Source organism: Phacochoerus africanus, chromosome 9 (genome assembly GCF_016906955.1).
Source record: "Phacochoerus africanus isolate WHEZ1 chromosome 9, ROS_Pafr_v1, whole genome shotgun sequence".
Classification (NCBI taxonomy): Eukaryota; Metazoa; Chordata; class Mammalia; order Artiodactyla; family Suidae; genus Phacochoerus; species Phacochoerus africanus.
This window is the reverse complement of record NC_062552.1, coordinates 116,660,022-116,676,132: the sequence shown is the minus strand read 5'-3', so window position 1 is coordinate 116,676,132 and position 16,111 is coordinate 116,660,022. Positions and strand designations below refer to the sequence as shown.

At 55.8% G+C, this 16,111-nt stretch overlaps 1 protein-coding gene across 1 annotated transcript in view; it reads right to left on the bottom strand.

Annotated features, from left to right (window-relative positions):
* Positions 1 to 14,092, bottom strand: part of RIN3 (Ras and Rab interactor 3) — a 130,851-nt gene extending 116,759 nt beyond the window's left edge. The window contains 1 exon segment of the mRNA XM_047796137.1: positions 13,793 to 14,092. Within this exon segment, the coding sequence (XP_047652093.1) occupies positions 13,793 to 13,836 (44 nt within the window). The 5' untranslated portion in view covers positions 13,837 to 14,092.
* Positions 14,093 to 16,111: the final 2,019 nt, after the last annotated feature.

Below are 16,111 nucleotides of genomic sequence, written 5' to 3'. Positions count from 1 at the left end.
AGGCAGCCTACGCTACAGCCATAGCAATGCCAGATCAGAGCGACATCTGCAACCTACACCACAGCTCGCAGCAACACTGGATCCTTAACCCACTAACAGGGATCGAACCCACATCCTAGTTGGGTTCCTTACTGCTGAGCCACAATAGGAACTCCTATGGTTCACATTCCTTGAACACCTGCTATGTGTCAGACTCTTCAAGCTCCTTTCATGCATAAATGCATGTGATATAACAACAGCTCTGTGAATGTGGAACTATTAGTCCCCCATTTTACAGATGAGGAAACTGAGGCAGAGAGCAGAATGTGAACCTTGAGAGTTTGCTCCAGGCCTCTACACCTCACTGCTACGCTGTACTCTTCCACCCCTCAGTGTCCTCAGGTCCAGACAGCCAGGCAGGCCCACAACAGCCACTTCCCCTGGGCAGGTAGAGGGTGGGCTGAAAGAAGGTAAGAAAGGAGGCCTCCTTGCCCCCAGGGCACACACCCCATCCACCACCAGGTTCTCACCACTCTGCCTCCTAGAGCCCCTCCCGTGGGCCTCTGTTCCCCATCCCCACTGCCAAGACCTGGTCCAGGCCTCCACTACTGCTCCAGCCCCAACAGTGGCCTCCTTCCTGTGTCTCCCTGGGCTGCTGCCCGAACGCCATGTGCCTCTCATGGCAGCCGGGCGCAAGGTGGCCTGCACGACTCCTGCGCGAAACCCCGTACCCCAGATGCCAATGTTTGCAGCAGCTTCATTATAATTGCCGGAAACTGGAAACAACCCACATGTGCCACGGGGGGCTGGGGGGTGGATGAATACACACACTGCCATCTATCCGCACCGTGAAAGACTTTCAGCGATAAAAAGGAGCCCAGTAGCACCAAGACGCACGACACGGGGTGGGGGGGTGGGGGGGTGTCTCCGATGCCTTCGGCCAGTGAAAGGAGCCAGGCTCAAGAGGCAGCGCTCACGCAACATTCTCCAAATGGTGAAACTCAAGGTCAGAGAAGAACGAGGGATACTGGGTGTGGGGTGGGGGAGGGGCTAGCTACAAAGAGCACAGGGGCGTTTTGGAGGTGACGGAACTGCTGTATATCCTGATTGTGGTGGCAGTTACCCAACGGTCTAAGCTTGCCAAACCGGGTAGAAAAGTACCCCAGAAAAGGGTGAATTTTACTCTATACAAATTTTACCTTGTTATGTGTTGAATTAATATGTTGAGGTCCTAACCCCCAGGTCCTCAGGACGTGAGAATGCGACCTTAGTTGGAAATAGGGTCGTTGCAGATGTAATGGGTTAAGATGAGGTCACACTGGAGCAGGGGGGTCCCTGATCCCATAGGACCAGTGTCCTTATGAGAAGAGACAAGGAGACAGACACACGGGGAGGAGACAGGCCTGTGACAAGGCAGAAACTGAAATGATGCAGCCACGAGCCAAGGGATGCAAAGACTGCCGGGGGGCCCCAGAGGCTGAGAAGCGGCAAGAAGGATTCTACCCAGGGTCTCAGAGGGAACACGGCCCTGCTGTCACCTTGCTTTCAGAACGCTAGCCTCCAGAATTATAAGAACAGCCATCCAGTTAGGGCTACTTTGTCACAACAGCCCTAGGAAACCAATACACAGCCCAACTCAAAAAGCGGGAGGACGGGAGTTACTGTCACAGCTCAGCAGAAGCGAATCTGACTAGTATCCATGAGGACGCAGGTTCGATCCCTGGCCTCCGTCAGTGGGTTAAGGATCCGGTGTTGCCGTGAGCTGTGGTCTAAGTCACAGACACTGCTCAGATCTGGCGTTGCTGTGGCTGTGGTGTAGGCTGGCAGCTACAGCTCTGGTTCAGCCCCTAGCCTGGAAACCTCCATATGCAGCAAGTGAGGCCCTAAAAAGACAAAAAAAAAAGAAAGAAAGAAAGAAAAGCAGGGGGACAAGCCTGTCTCAATCTCTATGGCCTTCAGGGTTCAGCTTAAGAGCCTGTGGTCTGGTCCCCTCTCCCGCACAGGCCACCCTCCATCCACTCAAAGTGACAACACCAGGCAGGCTGAGCCTGCAGCACCCACAAAGGGCCATGCTGGTTCACCCCCACACCCCATGTTTACCTGGGAAACTCCCAGGTATCACCCAGCTCAGCTCTCGCCTCTGCAGGAAAGCTTTCAAGATGTGCCCTAGTGTGAGCTGGACACCCCGAGCCAGCAGGGGACCCCAACACTCCACCTGCATCCTGCAAGACTGGGGATCCTGGGATGACCAGCACCGTGCAGGCCAGGGAGAGGCCCTGGGACCCAGTGCTGGGTGGGAGTCTAAGGACTGGGGAGGAGCTGGGGGCTTGGGCAACTGCCCACACTGTGATCTGCTCAGCCCCAGCCCTGCAGAGTAGAGCCAGGACGAGGCCAGGTATGTGCCTGGTTTCTCCGGCCACAGCCTCTGTTCTCAGGGCCTCCTGCCTAGAGTTGACCGCGACAGCCTGGCACTCACCCCCCACTCTGCTGCTCAGGCTTGCACAGCCCACAGCCCCCTCCACAAGCTCCCAGCAGGCCCCTTCCCACCACGCAGAGGCCCTCTTCCTGGTCAATCCCTCCTCACCTCTCTCCGTGGCATTAATCCGCCATATATTCATTCAACAAACACTTTCTCGCCTTTGCTGGACACTTGTGTCCAGCTCTTACAACTCTTGCTCAAAATGAGTGTTCTCTGAATTGAGTACTCCGTGCCCCGCACAGTACTGACCTGGCAATGACACCAAGCCAGGAGGAGTCACTCTCTCTGCCCTTGGGAGCTTACAGTCTAGCGGGGCTACAGGTGGAGGATACGCCATGACAGGCATGAGGAGCGAGCCTCTGAGGATGCAGATGGGGCTCCTGCTGGCTGGGGTCCCCGACAGCCTCTGTGCAAATTAGGAAAAGATGTTCCTTGCTCCCCCACGGATGCGGGTAACCCCACACACAGGGCTTGGCAAGAGAATGAAATTTCAGTGCCCCTTGTCACTCTCCCAGCAGGTGCCTTTGTGCAGTAAACAACCTGCACAACTGTACGCATCAGGCCTAGAGGCTTGGCAGCCTGGAAAGCTTTCACAGAAGGTGGAGCTGGGGCTTGTAGGCTTAGCCCCTGAGGCAGGAGAGAGCTCAGCACTTTCTAGAGGCTGGAGGGAGAGGCAGCCAGTGAAGGCTGATGTGCCCGTCTCCCCCACCATCCATCCGTAGGCCTAAGGCAGAGCAGTACCCCAGGTGCTTGCATGGCCTTAGAAAGAGCCTGGGTCCAGCCATGAGACTCTGGGGTGACCACTTGCCCTGTCTAAGCCTCATCTGTGAGCAGGGGCTGGATTAGGGGGTCGCCAGAGCAACATGGAGTTCTGAGGCCCAGTGATGCCAGAGCCAGGGATGGGGGCTGCTTTAGCCTGTGAGAAGAAGCTCCCGGATGTCTTTAAAACTACTCAGGAGTTACCGTTGCAGCTCAGTGGGTTGAGAAGCAAACACAGTGTCTGTGACGATGCAGGTTTGCTCCCAGGCCTTGCTCAGCGGGTTAAAGATCCGGTGTTGCCATAAGTTGCAACATAGGTTGCAGATGCAGCTGGGATCCGGCGTTGCCGTGGCTGTGGCATAGGCCCAGGCGTAGTTCCAGTTTGATCCCTAGCCTGGGGACTTCCATATGCTGCAGATGGGGCCAAAAACCAAAAAACAAAAAATAAAAACAAACTACTTCAAAGGCACCTGCTCAATCCCAGGGCACATATGGGGCCTCTCAGACAAAGCCCTGAGGGCCTCCCCGTGCCCGTGTGTGGTGGTGGTGGCCCTGGTCTGTGGGAGGGCAGCTCAGAGCAGAGTCTTACAGGCTCCAAATGAGCGTACGCTTTCCCTGGAAACGGGAAGGCCAGCTCTGGCCATCTCAGGACAAACCTTTCCCAGGGCCAAGCAGAGAGATGAGATGACAACTCAAGACCCCCGGCGGCCAGTAGTCAACACTAACCCAGCCTGGCACCCAGCAGGTGCTCAATAAAGAGGCAGTGAGTGAATGAATGGTGGCAGCCAGCAAGGAAACAGGCAGTGCTCAGAGCGGGCCCTGGCTTCTCCTGTACTGCTCAGTCAGAGGACCAATCTCAGAATGTCAGCACAGGGAGGCTGACCTAGGAGCGGTCTCCAACTAAAGCAGAGATGAGCAAAGAGGCTGAAGGAAGGGACATGGCTACCTTGCTCAGCAATAGTTAGACTTGTCAAAGCACAGAATTTGGGAATCGGAACTTAAACCAGAATAACGAGTCTGAAGCGTCTGGTGAAATCTAAAACTCACAAACACCCAATATAAAAAAAATATTGCAATGCAGTCCTTGAAATAAGAAGCTTAGTTGGTGCAAAACCGCCTCTCGCCTCTCCTCCTTTTCCTCCTTCCCATGTCCACTAGGAAATAAAGGCTTGCAGGTAGCCCTGCAAAGCAGCTTTGGTATTTCCGGCATAGAGTCTGGTGCTATGTGACAAGAAATAAATTCATGTGTGTGTGTGTGTGTGTTAGAATTATCTGTGATAGAAAATCTAAAATAATAGCGCTTTAAATGAGATAGATATGTATTCCTCTCTCATATATAAGTCTGGAGAAGTAGTGCATGGCTGATGTGCCAACAAGTCTGAGACCCCTACATTTATCTATTATATTGTTGCTCTACTCGCTTAACTTCCATTCTCAAGTTCACTCAAAGTCCAAGATGGCTGCTCCAACTCCAGCCATTACATCTAAATTTTAGCCAATAGTAAAGAGGAAAAAAGAAAGGCATGACACATCTCTTTAAAAACATCACCAAGCAGATTTTACTTCCCACATATTTTACTGTCTAAACTTAATCACATGGCTACATCTAGCTGCAAGGAAATCAGAGCGTGTTCAGCTAAAATTTACACCTAACTAAAACTCAGGGGACCCATCCACAGGCTCTGCTTCATCCCTGAACTCCAAGATGGTGACAGATCTTGAGGAAATGGTCCCCAAACCTGAGACCCATGTAAGTTTTCAGAGGCTTCATTTAAAACAGAGGGGGCTTGGAAAAAAGTTGACATATGGCATGCCAATTCTAACCATTAAAATGATCATAATATAGGGCCATCAAAGATGACAGACAGGCAGCACATGTCCACAGCGTGGTAGGTAGAGATTATGTGTAGGAAATAACAGTTAAAAAAAGAAAAAGAGGAACATAAATTAACATATACACACAGATCAAAACTGTGCACCAAAGACTGAGATTAAGTAAACATGAACTTTGATTGGGTGTGGCCTCAAAGATATGAACCTGTTTGAGGCTTTAAGTTTCACTATTTTGTGTGTCTGTGTGTGAAAATTTTCAGGTACAAAATAAACTTCTTTTTGAAAACCAAGAACACACACACACACACCATGTACACAGAGGTAGGAGCCCCTATCTGGTCTCAAAGCCCAAATAAGTAACAACATCCTCTGCTGAAACAGTCCTGCGCAGCAGGGTCACTGCTCCCCTTGGCAGAGGAGGAAGGTGTCTTGGCAGGTAGAGGCGCAGGAGCCCAGCGTTGCCCAGCTCCTGGTGGGACAGCAGAGCTGTGGTCTTCACCGCCCTGCTAAAATCCAACACTTCCACCTATAGCCGAGTGGGCCCCACCTCCCTCACTGGGCCCATCGCACAAGGCGGCCTTCCTCCCTGTCCCCACGTTGGGCTCTTGAAGGCTCCCCCAAACAACAGGTCCTTCCCCACGTTCCTGCTTCATGCTTTTCTCCTGTCTAGAACCTTCCCTTCACCATGCCCGATTTCAGCCGTTAAAATCCTACCCACCCTCCAAGACCCAGTCCAGATGGCCCCTCTGCCAGGAAGTCCGTCCTGCTCGCCACGGCTAAGGGCAACAGGGCCTCAGCCCCTTTGTCATGTAGCGCTCTGTATTTTATCGTGGTGTGTGTTTTCTCTTATTTTTCCTAGTAGATAAACTGGAAACTCCTAGATGTACAACAAACGTTTGAGAAACAGACAGGGAGGTGAAGGGATGTGGGGATAGACGGATGGGCAAATGGGTGGAGAACTGGAGAGCTGGAGGCAGGGATGGATGGATGGATAGAAGGGTGAAGATGGATGAGGGAGACGTTCACTGGGAAAAGAATCCCTGAAGAGATTTCTGACGGATGCTCTGTCAACATGTCACGGACGGAGAGAAGCCAGCTTAACAGATGCTGTCATCAGGTCCCACTGGTAGAGAGTCAAGTCCTTGCTTGGAACTGCACTGTCCCTAGAGACATGTACAGTGTCCTTCTCTGACACTGACCGAGATGAAGGAGGCCAAGGAAAGAGATCCCCAGGGTATTCCTTCTTGAGAGCGTCCTCCTTTAGCCAGAGATCATCAGACGGTGAAGTTCAGAGGCAACGTCCTTTATCTCTTCGGCCGGAGGTGGGTGAAGATGCACCTTTATGCGCCCCGGGAAGAACTGAGCTCTGGGACACCTGTGCTGGCGGGGAAGGTGGTTCTGCGGCCCCTGTGGTCCCCTCCCCCTCTCCCCCCTTTCTTCTCTTTGTGTCTTCAGATGACAGGCCCTTTCCTCAACCCTGACCCCCTCATAGTCAGTGTCTGTCAAGGGGTCGGGGTGATGTTTGGCATCTGAAGTCCCATCTCTTAACTCGAGGATAGAAAGGTCTTGGCTTTGATAAAGACCCCAGAGTCAGGGATGAAATGGGGACCATGCTCATGGTGGGGGAGGGGGACTGTCCCCTAAGAGTCCCCTCCAGGGCAGCACCTCACCGCCCTGGCCTCCCTCCCCTGGGGTCCTGACCTCCCCGGGGCTCCAGGTTTGCGGGTGAAGCCAGGGTCTCGGGGAGCACTCACCCCGTCTGGTCCCAGGACGGGGGACAAGGCAGGGGGGCCTGGTCCTCAGGCGGGTGCCATTACCCCGTCGGATGTGGCCCAAGCGTGTGCTGCTGCTGCTGCTGCAAATACAGCGGCAACAGGCCTTGACCACAACCACTCCCTGGGCTGTTTCTTCTAAAAGGGAACTGACATTTCATAGCAGGCAGGGTGGTTCCTTCCAACACGTACAGGTTGGGGTGGGGGTGCCCCCAGAAGGTACCGGCGAGATGGGCTAAGGGGCTCTGCGGCCGCTTGGGCAGCTCCTGCCCAGCAGAGGTGCTGTGGGCCCCGGGGCAGCTCCTCCAAGCCCCACGCGGAGCCCAGCCGAGCCGAGCCTGAGGCTGCTCACGGGCCTCCCTGGCTCGGGCGCAGAGACAGAGGCGGCGGCTATGATGGTGCCTTCCAGAGGCTTCTGCCAGAGGCCCGAGGCGGACAGCGCACAGGCAGGGAGTCAGTCAGGCCTCCCCACTGCCCTGCGGACACCTGGGTGGAGGGAAGGGCTCCTCTGTGCCTACCCGCCTCCTTTCCTCTCCTTCAAGACCACGATGGCAGGAGGGAAAGGGCTGGTGTCACTGTATTAACACTGGGTGTGCGTGTCCGTGTGTGTGTGTGTGTGTGTGTGTGTATGTGTGTGGTTGGGGGGAGGGAAGCCTGCACACTGTGTCATCCGCCCCCCTGTGCAGGGACAGGCCGCTGCCTGTAGGCCAGTAATTGGGGGATTTGAGTGTCAGATAGAACGGGGTCCTCAGAAAACACTGAGTTCATTTCTCAGATGGAGAAACTGAGGCCCAGGGAGAGTAAGCAACTTGCTCCCCCGAGGACAATCCCAAATTCCCAGAGGGCAAGGGAACCCTGGAGAGGCCCCCCAGCCCTGCCGATGTCCTACAGCAGGCAAGCCCCCCAGCATCTTCCAAACCCGCAGAGGTGGATACACTTAGGTGGACTCTGAATGTCGGGCAAGGCGGGGACAGAAGAGGCCGGAACGGGACACAGCGTGGATCAAGTCCCCCAGAGCAGCTAGAGCTGTGTTTCTCAGACTTTCCTCCAGAAAATGTTTATTTTGCCAAAAAGACATTAAACACGAACAACCACCAACAACGCACCGAGTCATTTCATAAAAGAAAGGAGGCCTAATCTCAGCACAAGGAACAGTTCTGCCTGAGAAAAGATAGTCTGGCAACCTTGGCTGATATGCTCGAGCTACACAAACACCCACCCCCCAAAAACAACGCCTTATTTTCCCAGTTTCTCAGCGGACCACAGACCTTCATTTGAACAGCCAGGGTCCCCCACCCCTCGCCGACCCTGTACATGATTCTTTTGGCTGAGGATGCCAACCTATTCGTGATCCAAAGCTGGCTTCACCTTCTCCCAAGCTCTCTGCCAGAGAAGTGAGGGACACAGAGGGAAGGATAAAAGGAAGGGAGCAGGGGCCATGCAAGGCCCCACTCAGTTCTCTGGGTGACCAGCCCCCCTCCCCATTCCAGATTGGGGGAGGGGCATGGTGGCCTTGGGTTCACCACCTGCTGCAGAGGGAGGTCAGGCTCCTTACCTCCCTGATCTGGGTCTCCCCCTCCCCTATTTGCCCTGCAAATAGCTCCAGAAGTTCGGGTGCTTCAGGACCCAAAAGAAAGCCATGCAGCAGTTTTATACTCACTCAGTATATCATCATCTCCAAGCATTTATTAAGCGCCCACTGTGTGCAGGACAGAAAGCTATGGAAGGGTTCTGATCCCTTTTAACTGGAGGCTTATAATCTAGGTAGGAAGTCATAATAATTTAAAGGTGTTCTGGCGTCTCAAAAATTGCGAGGGAAATAAGTAATTTATGTGGTGAGCCACATGGGAAGTCTGAAATGCGTCATCGATGTAAAAAGGTTTTGGAATATTTAAAAGGGAAACACCTCTGGGAGCTGGTGTGGATGGAGCTGGCATGGAAGTCTTCATGGAGGAGGTGGCGGCATCCCCAAAACAAGATGCCCCCCCACTCCCTTCTGAAGGGGACTCCCTAATAAGGGGCAGATAGCCGGGGACAAACAGGAAGTCTGGGTCTTTCTGGGTCCCTTCCCCCACGCTGGGACTCCTGAGCACAAATACCCTGAGCCGCTAGAGTACCCTGGGCTGAGGATGGGGCCCGGGGCAGTCCGCTTCAGACTTCTGCCCCTTCCCACCAGTCTCTCCCGGCCAGAACTTGCCTTCCTCCTTCCCTCAAACCCCTCTGCTAACCCGGGGTAGACGCGCTCCCTGGCTTCCTTCTGCCACCAGCTCACCTCCATGCCTTTGCGCGGGCACTGCCCCCCCATCGCTGCCCACCCAGCTCTGCTCATTTGTCACTGCCTGAATGACACACCAAGGGGACGACTCCCATGCAGCAGGGACTCTTGCCATGACAGATGGAATCTGTGCCGGTCGGAAGGACGGCGTTTGCGGTTGTCTGTCACCTGTCCTTGCCTGCCCTCTGCTCTGGCCCCGGGGCTGGGAGGCAGGAGCTCCTGGGAGGACTGAGAGGGCAGCGAGGGCCCCGGGGCAGGTGCTCCCTTCAAAGGGCACGCCCATTCCAATTTGACGTCCTCATCTCCTGGGTTGAAAGACAGGAGTCCTTATTGTACTTTAAGCTTGTAACACGTGCTACCTCAGTAAAGACCAAGAAACAGGGACCCAAGCCCAGGCTAAGGCCTGTCAAGTGGCTGAGGCTCCCCAGCCCCGAGCTGACCCCGGGTCCCTACCCCATGCTCTTCTCCATGCTTCTCAGGGGTGCCCTGGGGCTTCTCAGGGGTGCCCTGGGGCTTCTCAGGGTGCACTGGGGCTTCTCGGGGTACACTGAGGCTTCTCAGAGGGCACACTGAGGCTTCTCAGAGGGGAGCACTGGGGCTTCTCAGCACCCGAAATAAAGGCTTAGGCTGGTGAGCAGTCTTTTGCTTCCTGTGGGCCAGTCTCTTTTAGGGTCTGGAAGGGGGTGAGCATCCCAGCTGAGTGCCGGCCAGGACCACCTGGGAGCACTGGCCCGGAAAGCAAAGAAACCCAGGGCAGTGAGCAGAGTGGCAGCTGGGACCCTGAATTCATCACTGGCTCCTTTTCCGGGTGGGCCTCAGTCAGGAAGAGCTCCCATTTTAGAGCCGCGAGTGCTAAAGGGCTCCTTAAGGGGTTCAGCAGGACCCTTGCATTATGTCAGGCACAAGGCAGGAAGCCAGGGCTCTCCCAAGCCCTGGGGCCTTGCCCAGGCAGCCCCTTGCAGGCCCGCGGCTCTGGAGTCCTGGGTTCTAGGCCCAGCTCCCCCCCCACCCTGGGTAAGACACTTCCTCTTTCCGGGTTTCTTTTCTTGCTGTCATATAAGGGGATTGGATGAGGTCTGTGATGGTCACATTTTTTCCAAGACTGGGATCCTTTTGCAAAATTTTTTTTTTTTTTTTTAGGTCCACATCAGCAGCATATGGAAGTTCCCAGGCTAGGGGTTCAATCAGAGCTGCAGCTTCCAGCCTATCCCACAGCCACAGCCACACCAGATCCAAGCCAAGTCTGTGGCCTACACAGCAGCAGCTCATGGCAATACCGGATCCTTAACCCACCAAGCAAGGCTAGAGATCAAACCCACGCCCTCATGGATACTAGTTGAGTTCTTAACTTGCTGAGCGACGATGGGAACTCCTCAAATAAAATCTTAAACAGACCCTCAGATTATCAACTACATGAAAGCTTGTGGGCGCTGAGCACACACGACCTCAGGGACGCCAACCCCTCGGTTAGTCCAGCATCTGGCCGCCTGGCAGTTACAGCTTCAGCAGCATCTGTCTCCCACCTCGCCTGCACTCCACCAGCTAATCTTCTGGCTCCAGCTTCTCACGTCTTCCGTGCCCACTGCCCCCCAACCCCGGCACTCTCCCCCGGCCTCCACAGGGGCCTCCTTGCCTCCGCTCCTGCTCCCCCATCTGTCCTCCATACAGCCCAAATCCAAACCGTCTCCCTCTGTGCACACCCTACCCGTGGCCCCCCGTACCCCACTCACACAGAGCACCCCCCAAAGCCTTTACCCCACCCGCCAGCCTTTTTCTATTCTCCTCTCCCCCACTCCACTCCAGCGCCCCCCGCCTCCCAGTGTCCCGCATCCCAACCACACCCCCACACCCCCCAGGAACATGACTCAATCTCCCCACTTCCTCAGGCCTCAGCTAAACACCAGATTTTGGGAGTGACCTTCCCTGACCACCTTCTCCAGAATATCCCCTCCTGGTCCCACACCCCTAACCCTGACCTTGTCTTTTCTGGGAAGCTTAGCTGCAGGCCACCTTAGGGCTTGGATTAACGCTGGGCTCCTGCCTCCACCTAATGCAGATATTATTTGTTGAACGAAATTGAATGAATGCAGGAGGGAAGTGACAGCGTCCAGAGCACTGGGCAGCCTGTCTGCATTTTCTTTCTCCCCTGTCGGCGTTTTCAGCAAGAAGTAGACAGCTTGCTTGCCAGGATCCTCACACTCCTATTCCAGGGGCTGACATCCAGGCAACCCCCTCCTAGCCTATGGGTGTGGGGTGGGAGGTATTCCCCTAGCCATCTGGACAGCCACCTCCTGCCAGAGAGGAGGAGGGGGCTTCGGGGGCCAGGGTGGAAAGAAGAGCTCAGTTAAGGACTCAGGACCCAGCCCTGAGTGGCGAGCAGGATCTGGGGGCGGCCTGGGGGTGAGAGGTCATACGGGATAGCTCCTCAGCATCTTTGAGCACTGTAACACAGGTAGATGTGCAGCCCAGGAACAGAGGATACAGGGGGGCGCCTGAGAACCGCCTTCTAGCATTTGCATGTCAAGAAGGATGGGGCTCCTCTGAACAGCGACTCTAATGGGAGAAGTTGGAGGAAGACTGCAGCTTAAGGTCAGGAATTCCTTTCTTTGGTATCTGCCTGCCAGAAAAGCTACCTCAGTGGTAGGGAGTTCTCCATCACTGGAGGTATGCAAGTATCTTTTGGGAATGTTGTCAAAGGGATTCCTGTGCTGGGTGTGAGATTAAATGAGATGCTATCTAGTAATTCTTCCAACTCCAAAGGTCCTTTTAAATAAAGCAGCATTTTTAGGAACAAACTAATATTTACGTAATTCTTGGGATGTGCCAGGCGCTGTTCTAAGCAGACCTGAGCTGGTGTGTTAAACTTTAGCTGCCTATGGGCGGCCACTTAAATATTAATTCATCCAATCCTTATAACATCTTACAAAGCAGGTGTTATTATTATGCCCAGTTTACAGGTGAGGCCAAGGCCAGGTCTCTTGTCCAAGGTTAAACAGTTGGCAAACAGAGGGGTTACACTCAATACATGATAATCAGCAGGAATTATGACTAGTACAAACTTGCCCTACAGGCCCATGTGCAAAACTTTTAATGCATTATCTCATTTAATTCTCACAACAACTTTAAAGGGTAGTTACTATTACTTTCATTTTATAGATAAGTAATGAAGGGCAGAGGCTTAAGCAAGTGACCCAGTCATGAACAGAGAAAGGCAAGAGGAAGCCGGTAAGGAAAGGTCCTTCTGGGGAAAATATGGGAAGTCAGAGAGCTCAGGACCCTGGCCCCTCACCTCCCCTTCCTCCCTGGGAAACTCCTAGCTCCCCCCATCAATACTGGGTGTGGTCGATACTTGCCCCTGGGGGGTCCCCTCCCCAACAGAATTTCCAGTTCCTCCAGCCCAGTGGCATTTGTCTTTCCATTTCCAAGGGAAAGCCTCCAGGCGGAACTTCCCGGCTGGCGCGGAAATGGAGGAGAGGGGAGGAGGAAGACATTCAGATGTAGTTGCTTACAGGCCCCTCGGAGACACCCCTCCCACTTGAGTGGGGGCCAGGCTGCCCCCCAGTTCGGAACTGCTCAAGAACAGCCCAGCCCTCCGTTTTAAGCAGCGGGAGAACTGAGGCCCTGGAAGCTGCGATCGCGGAGAAGGCCAGGCAGCAGCTGGGTGTCCATCACTGAAGGAGTCAGAGACTTTTAAACCCCAAAGCCGGGAGCGAGTTCCCCCGAGGGGCGCCCATCAGCCTTGGCCCCCAGAAAAGGTCTAAGAGGCTTTCCCAGGAATCTGGCTCCACTGGAGCCTCCTCAACCCTCTGAAGCTCCCCGGGACGCCGGCTGGGCTGGGCGGGGCAAGGGAACCTACTCCTCGGAACGCAGCCCTGAGCACCGTGCGAGGTTGCGAGGTGGCGGGTGGGGGACAAGAAACAAGAGACCCCTCTCGAAAGCCAGTTCCCAAGCCGGTCCCGCTTCACGCATTCCAAGCTGCACCTTCTCCCCGGGGGATCCCGAAGGCCACGCGCAGCTCGTGCGCCCTGGACCCTCCCCGTGCCCCAGGCTTCGCAAAGGCCGGTCCGAAGGTCACCGTCCCTACACCCGCTAAAGGGGTGGGGGAGGGGGTCCCGGTGGGTCTTCGGTCTAGGCGGGCCGGTCTGCTATTAGACCGCGCGCGTCCCAATTTACGGGGACCCAGGTCCCCAGCCCCATGCCCGGCCGAGTGCCAGCACCCAGGGAAGCGCGCGGGGCACGGGCGGAGCGGCGGAAGCGGGAGGCTGGCGGGGCTCGGACCGCAAGGGATTGCAGATAACCTTCCAGCGGGACTAGAGGCCGGGGAAGAGGCCGCGTTCACACAGTTCCTCCGCTCCGGCTCTGACAGGTTCGAGACACCCCTCTGACACCCGCCCGGCCGGTCGCCTAACGTGCCGGCTGGTTTTCCGGCGAGCGATGTCTGGGCTTAAAAGTTTAGCCAAGTCTCCAGGTCCTGCAGAGGCACCAGGGCCGCCCCCTTCGGCGCAGAACCCGGGTCCGGCCTTGGCCGTGGCCAGGGGCTCTGTCTCAGCCTGACACCCCGAGGTCCCGCGGCTGGGGCTCCTCTGGGAGTTCGAGCACCCTCGGGGGCGGGGAGGAGTAGTGGGGCGAGAGGGACGAGGGCCGAGCGGGGCCCGGGGACCCGGAGGGAGAAGGGGACGTCGGCCCCGGACTTACCCCGCGGGGTCCCCTCGCGCGGGCGCCCCGGCCCGTCGGATCATGCCGCCGGCAGCTCCGGGACGATGAACGCAGGGGCTCAGGCTCCGGGCGGTGCGGGTTGCGGGGCCCCGGGCGCCCGCATGTCCCTGGCGCTGTCCTCGGGAAGGGCCCGGGCAGGCACCGCCGCCAGCCCCGCGCCCAGTCGGGAAGCCGCCGCCGCCGCCGCCGCCGCCGCCGCGCTCTGGGGCGCTCGCTCCCTCTACTTCCTGTATCGGAGCGAGCGGGGCTTTCAGGAAGAGGCTGGCCTTGGTGGTCAAGTTTTTTTTTTTTTTTTGTCAAAAGCCTCTCGGCGGCGGCTCGCGGCCCGGAGCCCCCCGGGGCACACGGAAGCCCGGCGGCCGCGACCCCGAGACCCGGCGGCGTCGGACTGAGGCGCTGGGTGCCGGCGTCCAGCCGCGGGGTGCTGCCTCCGCCGCTCCGGCGGCTCCGGAGACCCGGGAGAAAAACTTAGAGAAAAGTTTCCAACTTGGCGCAGAGTCGCGTAGGAAGGAAGGCGCTCCCGCTTCTGCTCCTCCGGCGGGCGGGGGAACGTGGGGCAGGTGGGGAGGCCAAGGGCTCTTCCCAGGGCACTCTCCCGCCCTACCTCCTGCCTGAAAGAGCCTCAAAATCGCTCAAGGCCAGTCCCAGAGCCTCCTCCACAGCTGTGACAGGTGGCCATGCTGCCTCCTCTTGGATGCCTCCGCTGACGATGAACTCACTACCTCATAAGGCAGTTCATCCGCCACACCAGGCATCTAATTCACCTGTTCTGGGTACCGTACTTAGATGGGAGCAGAGGGAAAAAGCCAGTCAGTTTACACAAATACACCACCTACAGCAACCCTGGCGGGACCAGAAGGCCACTCTTCTAAATGCCTGGGTACTCCAAAATGCCTCCCTGAGCTAGGACTGCCCTCAGAGCATTTCACAGTGACTAGTCAGGACTGCACCCCTGCAGGGTGACCTCTGTCTACTGCAGGGTTTCTCAGCCTTGGCACTGTTGATATATGGGACCGGATAATGCTTTGTTGTCGGAGCTGTCTTGTGCATTGTAGGATGTTCAACTGCATCCATGGCCTCTACCCCCTCTGCCAGTAGCATCACCCCCTCCTTGTAACAACTGAAAATGTCTCCAGACGTTGCCAAATATCCCTGGGCACCAGAATCCTCCCAGTTGAAACCCACCTATCTAACTTTATTTCATAGATAAGAAACTGAGACTTAAAGCAAGGAGGTGGCTTGCAGCAAGAAGAGGTGCAGACTGGACTGACGCCCAGGTAAAAAGCATCCGGAGGCCTCGTTACCCTCCATCCCTCTGCTTGCTCATCTCTAAAGGTGGGAGTAAATGGGGTGGCACACCAGAATGACATTATTAGTCCTTTGCTGTTGCTAAAACAAGCCTCTAGGCCGCTCCTGGGGCTCCCTGGACCCCAGGGATGAGTTCTAGCCAACACTCACACCTAGAGTAGTCTTTCAGGCCCCTTTATACTGATCTGGACTGTGATTAACCCTACTTTTCCATGTACCCCCTCCCCAAATAAAAATTTCCTTCAGCTCCCTGGGCCACCTCTGAGAGACTCAAGACAAGCCCCTCTAAAGCCTCGGTTCCATGGAATCAGCCCCAAGGGTCTTGTCTTGTCCCCACAGAGGCCTCTGCAAGGCCCACTGCTTACCTGCTCTGTGAAGTTAGGATTCCTCCGGTGGCCACCTGACGAGGTCCCACTTTGACCCTGTTGCTGGCAACTGACCAAAGGGGAGGCACCAAGATTCCAGAAATCTGAGCAGCCCCTTGTAGTTCTGGCCTCTGCCAAGGTTGCCCTCAGACCCCTTCCTGGGTCCCCTTTGCACACTTCTCTCCTGGGAATGGATCTCAGGGCTCCTACTGGGAAGTGAAATCTACTGCTCTTTGGGCCGGCAAGCTCTTTCCTCTACCCTCACCTTTTTTGGTTAACAGCACCCTGGAACCTGGCTTCCATTTAAGGAGTCACCCCTCCTCAATTGGGTTCAGGTGAAGATAACAAGATTCTACCCCCATTTTAGAGGGAACTCATGATTCTAGTCTGGCCAATCAGAGCCCCACACTTACTGGGCCCAGTGATTGGCTTATGGATGAACACATGACCAAAGCTGGGCCAATAAGGTCCCTCCCTGGGACTTTTTGTTGGCACTGTCAGGGAATGCCAGCCGTCTTCCCCTCACCCCAAGCTGGCCTTAGTCTGGGAGAGTATAGACTTGGGGCAGCCCAAGAGACACCTGGACCACCATGAGGTGAAGTGGCGCTCAAGAAGACAGGCAAGA